Source organism: Phocoena phocoena, chromosome 1, assembly GCF_963924675.1.
Source record: "Phocoena phocoena chromosome 1, mPhoPho1.1, whole genome shotgun sequence".
Classification (NCBI taxonomy): domain Eukaryota; kingdom Metazoa; phylum Chordata; class Mammalia; order Artiodactyla; family Phocoenidae; genus Phocoena; species Phocoena phocoena.
This window is the reverse complement of record NC_089219.1, coordinates 158,857,378-158,871,201: the sequence shown is the minus strand read 5'-3', so window position 1 is coordinate 158,871,201 and position 13,824 is coordinate 158,857,378. Positions and strand designations below refer to the sequence as shown.

At 34.0% G+C, this 13,824-nt stretch overlaps 1 protein-coding gene across 3 annotated transcripts in view; it reads left to right on the top strand.

Moving 5' to 3' along the window:
* The window catches only part of CEP170 (centrosomal protein 170), a 144,725-nt gene extending 131,293 nt beyond the window's left edge, over window positions 1–13,432 (top strand). For 2 of the 3 annotated variants that reach the window (XM_065874726.1, XM_065874733.1), the window contains 6 exons: window positions 918–1,065; window positions 3,085–3,255; window positions 7,012–7,100; window positions 10,561–10,654; window positions 11,431–11,482; window positions 13,044–13,432. In XM_065874726.1, coding sequence (XP_065730798.1) covers window positions 918–1,065; window positions 3,085–3,255; window positions 7,012–7,100; window positions 10,561–10,654; window positions 11,431–11,482; window positions 13,044–13,333 — 844 coding nt within the window. In that variant the 3' untranslated portion in view covers window positions 13,334–13,432. Of the gene's footprint in view, window positions 1–917; window positions 1,096–3,084; window positions 3,256–7,011; window positions 7,101–10,560; window positions 10,655–11,430; window positions 11,483–13,043 lie in introns of all 3 variants that reach the window. The other variant, XM_065874741.1, reaches the window with a different exon arrangement.
* The last annotated feature ends 392 nt before the right edge of the window (window positions 13,433–13,824 follow it).

The following is a 13,824-nucleotide window of genomic DNA, read 5'->3' as shown; positions in this document are numbered from 1 at the left end:
CAGTAATTTTCTCCTAAAATGTGTCTTTATTCATAATCCGATAGGTTCTACCTCACAAGCTCTGCCTCTGTCTTGTGACCCTCAAATGACATAAATTGTGTACTGTGAAGTATGGTATATGGTGTAAAGTGCCATGCTATGTCACAGTTCCTCACCTTGGTACCGTACACCCCTTGGGCCATCTGGGGAAGCTTAGGGAGCTCTTCTCAGAAGAATGTTTCTAAATGCATAAACGTAAAATACTTAGAATGACAAAGAAATGCAATTATATTGAAATACAGTTATCAAAATATTTTTAAAGGTATATAGTAATATATGGTTCTCTGTTAACATACTAAATGGAATGTTATGGCTGTGGGTTTAATGAACTGCAGTAATTTTGAAATAGTGATGACTGAGTGTTTTGAGGTACTTGTAGCAACTATAATATGATTACTTTTGCTGACAAAAAATCAGCACTATTGCTAATACCACTGTTGTTTATTGCTTGTATTTATAATTGAAAGAAATGCTAAGTTTCAGTTAGGAGAGTAGTGAAAATAAAGTTGTAATTGCTTTTCTCATTCAAGTTCATGGACTCCTTGAATTCTGTTCACCACCCCCAAGTTTAAGAACTCCTGTATAGTCATTAACATTAACAGTATATTTTTAAGAGATATATCACTACTTCAGGTATTTAACATGTATTTTTCAAAGTGACAACTTGTAGATGACGTGCAATTTAGTTTTATTAATATTTGGAATTAAAGTTTAAGACTTTGAGTATCAAATAGTTAATAGCATGTCCAAAATAATCTTAAATTTTGAGTACAGATCTTTAACTAAATATACAACTTATGTAACTGATTCTATCAAAATGATTGTTTCTAGACCTGTTATTTGAAAGTATTAAACTTCTTTTCTAAAATTATTGCCAGGATCAGCCAAGATCTTGCTCTCATTGCTCGGGAAATCAACGATGTAGCAGGAGAGATAGATTCAGTGACTTCATCAGGCACTGCCCCTAGTACCACAGTAAGCACTGCTGCCACCACCCCTGGCTCTGCCATAGACACTAGAGAAGAGGTAGGAGATCTTCATGGAGAAATGCATAAGGTTCTTTCTTTTCTTTATTTCTTTTGCTTTTAGCTTTTTGCTTAGTTTATTTTAGTTACATCCACCCTTCCTGTTTGCATGAAGCTCTGCATTTTCCAACTTTACTTTAACAAGTTTCTTTTATGTTTTTATAACAAAACTAGTAAAGGCTAACATTTTGTCTACTATTAACATGAAGCTATAAAATGATTTAAAATAAGCACTTTGTAAAAATATGAAAATAAACGGTATCTGAAAAGCAAATCCAAATTTGGTAAATGTATAAATAATAAATAGTTGTATAAAGTTTTTGTAAATTTTACGTAGCTTCTTAACTAGGAGTTATCTCTAGTAGCAAAGAAAGAGAAAAATTCTACAGTTTTCACGACTTTAAATAATTCTGTTGATGAATATACACATGCATATGTATACACAAAGATTCTTAAAAAATTGAAATATACCTACACACACACTCAAATATGTGTATCCAGTTTTGAAACACTCGTGAACTCTGCAATGTAAGTTAGCATATATAGACTGTTGCCCTTCCAAAACCAGGGCCTCCTCCCTCCCACTCCTGGGGGCACCATGTACATACATGGCTCCAGAAGGTGCCTTTAACATATAATATAAAAATAATGTACTCTGGCCATGTTGGCTCTCTTGATTTGGTGCAGAGATACAAACAAAAGATTGGCATTTTGAAAAATGAATTATAGTTTTATTAGGACAAAGCCACACTAATTTGTTTAATTATCATCTGGCTGTTTTATGCTACAACGTCAGAATTGAGTAGTCGGACAGAAGCTGTATGGCTGCAAAGCCTAAAATATTTATTATCTGACCTTTTACAGAAAAACTTTGCCAGCCCCTAATATTGATGATTCATTCCACTCCCTTAATTTTATAAAATAATGTTCTCAATAGTAGCCAAAAATGGCTAGCCTCTTTGACAAATTTAATTCTGGTAAACTGTACTACTAAAATTTTCTTCAGTTGCTTTTTGTCACCTTTATAATCTTATTCTTTAATGGTCATTTTTTGGTTGTTTTTTTTCCCCTTTATGTGTTGTCTAATTTGGTAAATGATGTTTCATCAACCTGTGTAGAGTTTTGTTACCACAGTGATCAATTGTAAATGTATATAAAAATCATTCTTATTGGTGAAAAACAAAAGAATCCTCTTGGTGGCAAGACATACACAATTCTTCTGGTACACTTTAAATGAAGATATTATTTTCACAGCTGTCTAACTAAATTTTACCTAACATGATTGTACCTTCACTCAGACCCAGTAAAATTTTTCAAACATTTCATTGAGTAGACTTCCATTCTTTCCTTTTGGCTTTATTTCTTATTATTGTACTAGAGTTTATTCCTTCTTCAGTAAACCTGAGCTACTTTGTACCGTATGTGTATAATTTGCACTGTAGATGGCAGTATATCATTTGTACTGGAATATGTCATTTCTGTAACATTGCTAAAAGTTTATCTAAGACCAAAAAATACTTACTTTGTGAATTTAAAAAAAACTTTTTTTTTGGAAACTTAATTATAATTTGCAATTTATTTGTGAAGAAATTTGGCACCTGGATTTGGGGAGAAAAGAAGGAAAAAAGCAAGATAGGAAACTAAAAGAAAAAGAAAGATTATTTTACACGGGCAAGGCAATGTGAGTAAAATGAACTCCTTGTCCATCTACATGGCTCAGTTTTTTCTATTTACCATCTGTGTTTTCCATTTAGGGGAAACCTTATCCATGGAAGACTCAAATTTAACATAGTTACATATTTTGGATTTTGAAAAATCGATGTAGATGAACATTTATTTTATAAAACAGACACCTTTGAAGTGCTTATAAAAAGAAAGTAATTGGTTTATTGAAGATTTCATGCTTCTATTACTACCTGAGAATGGAATGACTTCTGTCTAATTATAAAAACTATAATGCCAATATCTATATTTTTCCAAATTACTCTGTGCTCATAAGGATTTGCTTTTGTCCTATTAGTTAGTTGATCGTGTTTTTGATGAAAGCCTCAACTTCCGGAAGATCCCTCCATTAGTTCATTCTAAAACACCAGAAGGAAACAACTGTCGGTCTAGTGATCCAAGACCTCAACCAACAGAGCCTCCTGATCACTTAACTATTACAAGGCGGAGAACCTGGAGCAGGGATGAAGTGAGTAAACCATAAACTTTAACAAATGGCAAAGGAGGCATGCCCCATTGGTGGGAAAAAGATGAGAACTATTCAATATATAGGGCTGGGAAAAAAAGTGCTTGTCCTTATGGGTAGAATGGAATTTCATCCTGACATCACATCAAATACAAATAATTAACTCCAAATGAATTTAGTTCCTAAAGGGCAAAAGCAGAACTTTAAATTTTTTTAGTAAAATATAGGTAAATATCTTTCAACATTGCAGTAGGGAATGATTTCTTAAAAGGCACAAAAAGTTTTGACTTTAATAAAAGATTGATAAATTTGAGTATGTTAAAGGACTATGTGAAACATATAGGCAAAAAGGGATTAGTATACAGAATATATCAGAACTCCTACAATCAATTTAAAAAGGCAAAAACAGCCCAGTAGAAAAATCTGCAAATAACATGCACAGCATTTCACTGAAAATACCCAGGGCCTATGAAGAGATGTTCAACTTCATGAGTGTTCAGAGAAATACTTTTCAAGACTACAGTGAGATTATTTTATACTCATTCAATTGGCAACAAATAAAAAAGTCTTAAAATATTAAATGTTGGAGAAGATGTGGATACGTAAGATTTCTTATTGTTGCTAGTGAGGTTAAATTGGTCTAGTCACTTTGGCAAACAGCTTGACATTATTTCCTAAAGTTGAGCATAAACATAGCCCATTGTCTAGTAGTTTTGCTGCTAGTGCATACCCTTTCCCATTGAGAGCAAAAGTCATGCAAAAGGATATTTATAGTAGCGGTGTGGACAGTAACAAAACTTGGAAACAATCTAAGTGTTTATATCTGAAGAAAATTGAATGTATTAACTGGTATGTACACAAATTGAACAATTTATGGAGTAATCAAAACAAATGAACTACAGCAACATGCCACAATGTGGATGAATTTTAGCAATAGAACATTTAATGAAAAAAGTAGGGCTTCCCTGGTTGGCGCAGTGGTTGGGAGTCCGCCTGCCGATGCGGGGGGCGCGGGTTCGTGCTCCGGTCCGGGAGGGTCCCGCGTGCCGCGGAGCGGCTGGGCCTGCGCGTCCGGGGCCTGTGCTCCGCGGCGGGAGGGGCCGCGGCAGTGAGAGGCCCACATACCATACACAAAATAAAAAAAGTAATTCTCAAAAGATTGTATATAATGTGTTTTGTCACAAATTAATAAAATAAAATTATATACTTAGGATAGAAATAGATCTAACAAATTATATAAAAAGGAAAGCAAGGGAATGATAAATGGGATTCAGGACATTGCTTACCTTGGGTGGAGGGAGACAGGGAGCTGCGATGGAAAAAACCTAGAGGTAGATTATAGCAGTTAGCTGTTTCTTTATAACAGACCACAAAAATCTCAGTGGCATAAAGCAATAGGCATTTATTTATCACACACCTGTGAGTTAACTGGTGGTACTGCTCAGCTGGGCAATTAAAAGTTGTTGGTTGAGTTTAGGTTTGCTCCATGTGTCTCTCTTGTTGCTAGGACCACATCTGTGGATTACTGGATATACGGAACTGGAGGTAAAAGTTAGCGCATAAGAATATATATGCTTGCAGTAGTACAGAGTAGAAAAAAATCTACCTGATGGAGAAGCACTGTAGCTAGTTCCATAGCTGCAATTATAATATGCTAGATGGTTTTAGAACACACTTTCTTTGTCCTGATAGTTGATAAGTTGTTCTTGGTTTCAGAGAAAGGGCCCATTCTCTAATCTTATTCCTACTTACTTGTCCTGAGGTCTAGGAAGATAAATTCCTCTAAATGTAATAAAACTATAGAGATTTATAATTTTAAAGAGAATGGAAACATTTAGATTGATAGTTATCTCATAGTTGATAATCAGAAAAAAATTTAATACATTGTGATACTGAACTCTATGACGTAGAAAAGAGAGATATCCTTTCTATGTTATAATCTACCGTAGACTACCCTGCCCTTTCTCACTCCTTCCTAATTAATATATGTCTTCTACTCTTATTTGGCCTTTTTTCTCAAGGTTCACAAAATACCACTATGCTTATTTAGCCTTTCATTGTCTTTATGTTGCTTTTCACACCCTAAGTTACCTTTTATCCCTCACTAAATTCAAATACTTATCACACTCAAGTTCTGGTTTTCCATGATACTTTCCTTATTAATGCCACCGCTCACTGAACTCCCTTTCATTAGAATTCGTAAAGCAGTGAATCACAATTAGTACTTATTTACATTGTTTTTATAAAAATCTTTAATAATATTTCCTGTATGTTGTTGTTATCTCCCCTACCAGTGTTTAAAGCACCTTAACATCCAAGGCCATATCTTATTTTCTGGGTTTTTTTTTTTTACAGAGTCTAGATCTAGTTCTGACAATGTAAGGAACTGATTTTAGAACCCATATCTAGTCCCAAGTTCAGTCCTTTTTCTAGCATTCCACACTAGCTGTGCCTTTCATGGTTTAGCTCTTGGCAAACTACAGGATGCTGGCCAAATTCAGCCTACCACCTGGTTTTGTAAATAAAGTCTTATTATGACACAGCTGCTTTTGCTATAATGAGGTGCATAGTTGTGACAGAGACCATATGGCCCCAGTCTTCACTCTCTGGCCCTTTACAGAAGTTTGCTAACCCTTGGTTTTGCCCATAAAGTTCAACTGGGGTGGTAACAACCCCCATCATTAAAACTTATTATTTTGAGTAAATTTTTAAAAATTATCTTTCCCACTGTGGAGAACAAGGATTATAATCTTCTTGATCTCTGTGTGCATATTATTTGGTGAATATTTGCCTACTATTTAATACTAGGAGACATGCCTTGAGTTTGGCTCAAGTACTCAGTGTAGTTGAAGGTGATATATAACTGTTATCATTTTGAATTTAATTCCACCAAAGGGATATCCTAAAACTAGAGCATTATGGGAGGGTTATTAACCAAAGGACTAAATTAATGAAATAAACATCAATTAACAGAATCTTATATGGGAATAAAGTCTCCAAATTCAATCACTGATTGAATGATTTTTTGACTGCACATTATTTGTCCAGCACTGTTTTGATGCCCTCACAGCTGAGTGCAGAAGGCAGCCAAGTAAGCAGGTAATTACAATTCACTGGGATAAGTGTAAGAAGGGAAATATAGGATGTGATACTGTGGGAACCCGTAGGAAAGGCACTTGAGAAAATTCAGAGAAGGGTTCTTAGAGATACTGCCATGCAATTTAAGTCCTGAAGGATGGGAGAGGTGTTGGACACTGAAAAACTGGGTCCAGTTGAGAGGGCTAGGGGATGATGAGAGATGACAACGGACATACTTCATGGAGGGAATTGAGGAATAGAAAATTCAATACAACACAGTCCCTGTACACAAGATTCTGGCTAGCAATGGGGTCAGACACTGAAAGATAATAAATTACTTATATTTTCCCATTTATGATCATTTGAATTGGAAGCATGGGGGACAGGATCATGATAGTAATTGAAGATTAGATAATATGGATTGTTTTTTGAAAGTTATATGATGAAAATAATAGGGAAACTTGACAAGTTATTTAACAAAAAAGAACTCCTTTGTTAGTATTTACTTTTCTTTCTCAATTTAGTTACACATTGCTCTAATTAGATTCTTCATTGATCTTTATTAAAATTAGCATAAATATTAAATGCCCCTAAATGTAGTGAGTTGTGACTAGTATTCTTGGTGGTTATCCAATAGAGCAGTACTGTTTTAATGTCTGTTCTTTTCTTTTCATGTTTCAGGTCATGGGAGATAATCTGCTGCTGTCATCCGTCTTTCAGTTTTCTAGGAAGATAAGACAGTCCATAGATAAGACAGCTGGAAAGATCAGGTATTTTTGTATTACTCAAACATCCTTGCTTCTGTTACCATCTGTTCCACTTTCTGCAAGCCTGCTACCACAGCTTCTGGGAACTCGTGAAGTCAATGGTACCGAACCTTACTGCTGCCACTAGCATGTTCTTTCCTGTTTAGATATTATAGCTATACGCTGGACAGCACGGAAGGGCACAAAAAGAGAACAGATGTCCCAAATAATCAGCCCCTTGGTAATTGAGAGCTAACACTTAGATTAATTTTATTAATAATCAGAAAAATTTACTCTTCCACAAAATAATAGTAAGTATTTGAAATTAACAGAATTTTAGGGCATCTTTTATGACCTCAAACTTTAGTCTAGTTACAGCTTCCTCATCAGTAAAGAGAACAAAATAAGTACTCGTGTAAGACTCAGAAAATTTATGTAAAAAGGCCGTAGATAGTCAAAAACTAGATTTTCTAATGCCTTTGCTATTTATTCATGTTGAATCACAATAATTTTTTCAGTGTCTGACCCCATCGCTAGCCAGAATCTTGTGTACAGGGACTGTGTTGTATTGAATTTTCTATTCCTCAATTCCCTCCATGAAGTATGTCCGTTGTCATCTCTCATCATCCCCTAACCCTCTCAACTGGACCCAGTTTTCGAGTGTCCAACACCTCTCCCATCCTTCAGGACTTAAATTGCATGGCAGTATCTCTAAGAACCCTTCTCTGAATTTTCTCAAGTGCCTTTCCTACGGGTTCCCACAGTATCACATCCTATATTTCCCTTCTTACACTTATCCCAGTGAATTGTAATTACCTGCTTACTTGGCTGCCTTCTGCACTCAGCTGTGAGGGCATCAAAACAGTGCTGGACAAATAATGTGCAGTCAAAAAATCATTCAATCAGTGATTGAATTTGGAGACTTTATTCCCATATAAGATTCTGTTAATCGATGTTTATTTCATTAATTTAGTGCTTTGGTTAATAACCCTCCCATAATGCTCTAGTTTTAGGATATCCCTTTGGTGGAATTAAATTCAAAATGATAACAGTTATACATCACCTTCAACTACACTGAGTACTTGAGCCAAACTCAAGGCATGTCTCCTAGCATTAAATAGTAGGCATATGATTGGGCCCTAAAGGTTTGTTAATTCATGTGTAATAACTAATTGATTAAGCTGACCTTTTTTTTTTCCTACAAATTTCAGTTGGGCTTTATGCCAGGGAAGGGAGAGCTTCATTTGTCTCTGGGCACATGCCTGATTAGTAAATCATAGGAGGATGGTTTGTCATGTGAAGGAGAGCTCTCTTACTTGTGACAGAAGATGGGATCAGCAAACTTGGGAGTGATGTAGTCATTAAAGGAACACATACACAATATTCCACCTAAGATGATGTTAGAGCATTAATGACTTAATCACTGAATATGATTAAAATGAAAATAATGCACTCATTTATAAGCCCAATCAGAAATTAGAAAATGGTGTTATTTATGAAGAGCCTGCAACTAATGTAATTTCTCTAAATCAGTTATAAACCTGAAAATGTGCACATTTTTAATTTAGAAAGATCCAGTGAAAATATATTGTTATACCTTTTACTTCTTTGTAACATGATTTTAATAATAAAAATATTTTTAAAATAATAAAATAAATTTTAATAATAAAAAGGGGTGATTGGACTTAGATGGATTAGAAGTTGTGAATAGTAAAATACAGATGGTAAAGCAAAATAATGAAATTAAGACAAATCACATGTAGGTAGCAAAGACAGCTGCCTGCTCAAATAAGTGAGCTAGAATGTAAGTTCCATGAGAGTAGGGGTCTTTGTCTAAACGTACAGTGACTAGAATGTACAGTATTTGTTACTATTTGTTGATGAATGATTATTAAATTATGACTCTCTAGGAAATTAAGCTTCTTTAAAACTCATAGTTATATGTGAAAATTCGTAAGGGTAAACTTATCAATAAAGACATATTGTCTTTAAGTTTTTTATCCCTTCAGTGGCTTAGAACTCTGGGGACATTTGTGTGAGTGTGTGAGTTAGGAACCTCAGGTGACAATTCTAAGGAAGACATTTTCAGCAAAGGTGAAATATGTATGCTTTAACAATTTGAAAAAACACAAGCATACTCAGTAACCACCTTCTGGCAAAATTCACTGAATTTTCAGTGTGGCTAAGCACAGACTTCTTGTATTGTATGAGTCCATTGTAATTCTAAGTTGGTCCATGAAGTAGTCATTGTTTTCTTACTTTCACCAATCCTAATGCTATAAGCTGTAAGGACTCTTTTATAGAGCACATAATAATTTCTTATGCCTTAATATCATAATCATTAGGATAACAGCTCTTAGATAGTTGGCAAGGATGTTTAGTCTTTTGGGTATAGAAATTTTAACAGTAGATCAGAAGAATATTCTTATATAGGATTCTGGAACCATTGTTGCCTTTTTAAGTATGGTTATTTGTAATTGTTGATGTTCCAGACTTGATTAGATGTTTATGAATTTCATGTTTTTAAATAAGTTGAACCTAGCACATTGAACTTTGAAGAAATACAAATAAAAATGTAATTTAGTTTACTACTTAAATGCTGATCAGCTTCTAATAGTAATACTTTACTTTCCGGTACAGTGTTGGTTTTTATATAAGGCAGTTAAACTAGATTTCCAAGCCCAATGATGAAATTCAAATAGAAACTAAAAAGGTACCTAGTATTTACAGCTCTCTAAAGCTGCCGAATTGTGTCTTCTAGATTGAAGAGAGAAGCATACCACATTTGAAAGACAAGTCAAAATTTTGTGGTCCTTTATTTTATAAGTTAAGATACTTGAAATTAATTTTGAACATAAGGATCTTTATTAGCAATTGTTTTTGTCAAAAGGATGGTGTCTTAACTCTTAATAGGTTATTATGTACAAATATACTAACATGAATTAGGATTTTTAAAGAAAAGCAGCATAAGTACTCCAGTTTTCAACCTTTGAAATAATGTTCACGCTTTCTTCAATCAATATGAAGCCTTTTCCTATTTAAAGAGGTCTTAACAGACACAGTTGTTTATACCTAATTCAACCTATTTTCATCTTATATTTATACTGCGTATGTTCTATATGAATGAAGTTGTGTTTTTGTTATAAAAGGTGGTTATATGGTTAATTACAAGTATTAGATAAAAGTTTTGAGGTTATTCATCTACATTTGTTTTATATTTGGTTTTCAGTAAAGAATGAGATAAGTACTAAAGGGTTTATGTGTGTATTCATAACCAGTCAGTTACTTTATTAGTACAAATCTCTCACATAAATGAGTTTATTGGTAATGTTGGCTCAGTATTTAATTCACAGTTCGTGTTAACACTTAGTGTTTTTTTTAATTCTTGTGTAGCTTTGAAAAGATACATTGCTTTTGTATTATCATGAAAAATGTGAAGTTTTTAAAATATGAAAAGTAAAATGCTTATTTTTTTTATTTATAGAATATTATTTAAAGACAAAGATCGGAATTGGGATGAGATAGAAAGCAAGTTAAGAGCTGAAAGTGAAGTCCCTATTGTGAAAACCTCAAGCATGGTATGATCATTTTTCTTGAATATTAAAACATTTTTTTAAAGTAAGGTTTTGTTTTCAGGGAATGCTATGCTTATTTTTAAACTGTTGATTTACATTTTTTATAAAAGAAGATATAAGTGCACAAATTTGGGGAATTTTATGCCTTCAGTTGTCTCTCCCAGGGATTTAAAATGTTGACTGCTTCAAAGTTGCAGAGGGTATGGAGGAACCTTTTATGTTTCTCACTGTTATATACTCTTGTTCTTGTAATAATTATATGTTATAAATAAGCAATTTTGAAATAGGAGCCAAACTCAAATATAAGTTGACATCAGTCATTTCTATTTACTTAATGGATTGCTTGTCTCCTCCTCAAGAATTTGTACAGATTTTTTTTGTTCAGGAAGTCATCCTAAAACTGAGGTTGCAGTTTATACATTTTCCAAAGAAAATCCTTAAGCACTTTTACAAAGTCGCTGCAAGAGTGATCAATACAAGTTTTTCAGAATCTTTGCTTATTGTTATTGTTTGCTTATTGTTATTATTATTATCTTGAACTTTTCATCTTCTGTCATCTCATTGAAAACAAAATCTGTTTCAACATTAAAGATTTTAAAATTTGAATCTTGTTTACTGGATATCATGAATTATTTCATATCCTGTTGCTACAGATGTGGTGCCATGTCAATAATAATTAAGGATTCCAAATAAGATTAGTGTGAGGTTCATTGCTTATCAAATCAAATAAAAATGTTTTAATTAAAGTAAGCTAATTTTTGTCATTGCTTTCCCTACAGGAGATTTCTTCTATCTTACAAGAGCTAAAAAGAGTTGAAAAGCAGCTACAAGGTAAATTTACTACTGATTAAGTGTAAAGAGCTAACAATTCGAGACAAGTACATTCTAAGTGGTATTTCTAAAATATTATTAAGTATTAGAACACTGATTAAGTGTAATTATGTATGGATAAAGATATAACATTCTACATATTCAAATTACTCATAAAAGAAAAGTATTAAAACCAGTATAAATAATTAAAAATATAATAAAGTTAAATTCTAGGCACATAGGCTAGAAGTTATAATTCATAGTATTATATATAGTATATGAAAAATATATAAAATATGTATATGCAGCTGAAAATGCTTATTGACAATTAGCATTGTTTACTTGATTTGATAATTCTTTAATTGTATATATGGTATAACCCAAATGAACTTATGTAATAATATAAATAATAATAATTTGGATAAACCACAAGAAATGAGTGCATATTGGACACAGGGACCAGAAGGAGGAGGTAGAGAAGAAAAAGAAAGAGACTGTTGGCCTCCTAAACTTCAACAGGGACATTGTTTTTGGTGTATGTCAGATCTTTAATTATGCATTTATGCCTATGTGTGTCTTGACCTAGAAGTCCCCAGCGGTACAACAAGCAGATTCCAGAGTCAGTTTCTAATTCTACTGTCTTTGTCGATTGAATTATCAGAGGCATGATATGTTGGTCCAACTAAGTGATTCTTAACCGTTTTGCAGCCTTAGCACACCTAAGGATTATAGTATAACCCCCATGAGGCAAAGTGGCTTGTTTACGTGATTCTTAGCTGGTAGGAGGGAGTATGCTTTTAAAAGGACCTCTTGAATAATTCTTGTATCTATGGTGCTTCTTTCTCCCAACTCCCCACTCTACCCAATGCCAAGTTGAAAATCACTGTCCAAGATTTTCCCTTGTCCACGCAAGGATCTTTTGGATTGAAAGCTAGTTTTTATTTGGCCCTTCCCATGAGGTAGCAAGGTCTATTTGGCCTGCTGGGGCTGCCACGGGATATTAGTATCTGGACTATGAAGGGAACTTTATGGCCCAGTGGTACATATACTTGTACATGGCTAATACCCTAGCACTCTCACCAGGATGAAGGACAACATGCTGTGGTAGGATTCAGAGTGTGCTGATAATTACTTCGGCCTCCTCAACTTTCAGGTTACTCTGAACCGCGTTTTAGCAACCAATCTCCAATTATCTGAGTAATAAATAAGGCCAGGAGTGTTTCTTTAAATCATAACCAATATTTTCATCATCCTCTTATAATGATTAAAGCATATATCAAAAAGATCTTTCCTGAATTCCATATCTCCAAATCCTAGTCTTCCAGCAGGCTCAGATGCCCATAAGTAGCCTACTCAAGGGACCATAGAAAGCTTTTAGGTTTTTATAATCCACAATATAGATCAGCCCCAGAATTCCTGAAAGTGGGGTTTAAAATACAGAACTGAAAGGATTAGCCAAATTTAAGCTCATATAAGCATCAGTAATTGAAATATTATCCAAGTCACAAGCAATATTCATATCCAGATTTAACTGTATCTACAATTATATCTTTTTCCCTCTATTTCTTTTTTTTTCTTTCAGCAATCAATGCTATGATTGACCCAGATGGAACTCTGGAAGCTCTGAACAACATGGGATTTCCCAGTGCTATCTTGCCATCTCCATCAAAACAGAAGTCCAGTCCTGTGAATAACCACAGCAGCCCGGGTCAGACACCGACACTTTGCCAACCAGAAGCTAGGGTTCTTCATCCTGCTGCTGTTTCAGTCTCAGCTGAATTTGAGAATGCCGAATCTGAGGCTGATTTCAGTATACATTTCAATAGGTTCAACCCTGATGGGGAAGAGGAAGATGTTATAGTACATGAATGACTTTCTCTTGCTTGTTAGAAATAATTACCTGTGGAATGACTAGGAGTATTGGAAGCAACATAGTGTTGACTTATACAAAATAAGAAAGCTTGGTCAACTACAATCTTGTTATCTCTGTCTTCTTAATTTTATTTATTTTTTATGTATAATGTGGAGTCATAGTAATCCTTTCAAACCATTTAGATAACCATTTGATGCACATAGAGGAAAACTCAGATTGTGACAGTTTCACATTTTGTGGTTTTATGATTTTCAAATTGAATTTGATAATTGCATCCTTTCCCTTCATAGATCTTTGTTTTTTTTCTTTAAGCCATGCTGTGACCTACAAGCAAACTAAATACCCAACATTTCTGACCCCCATGTATCCTGTGCCAAGCTGCTCCCTGAAATGGACTTCCTCTTCATCTGTACAGATTTGTTAAACACTTATATTTGCTTCTTAAATAATAGGATTTATATTAGTATTCATTACCATTGGATACAATGAC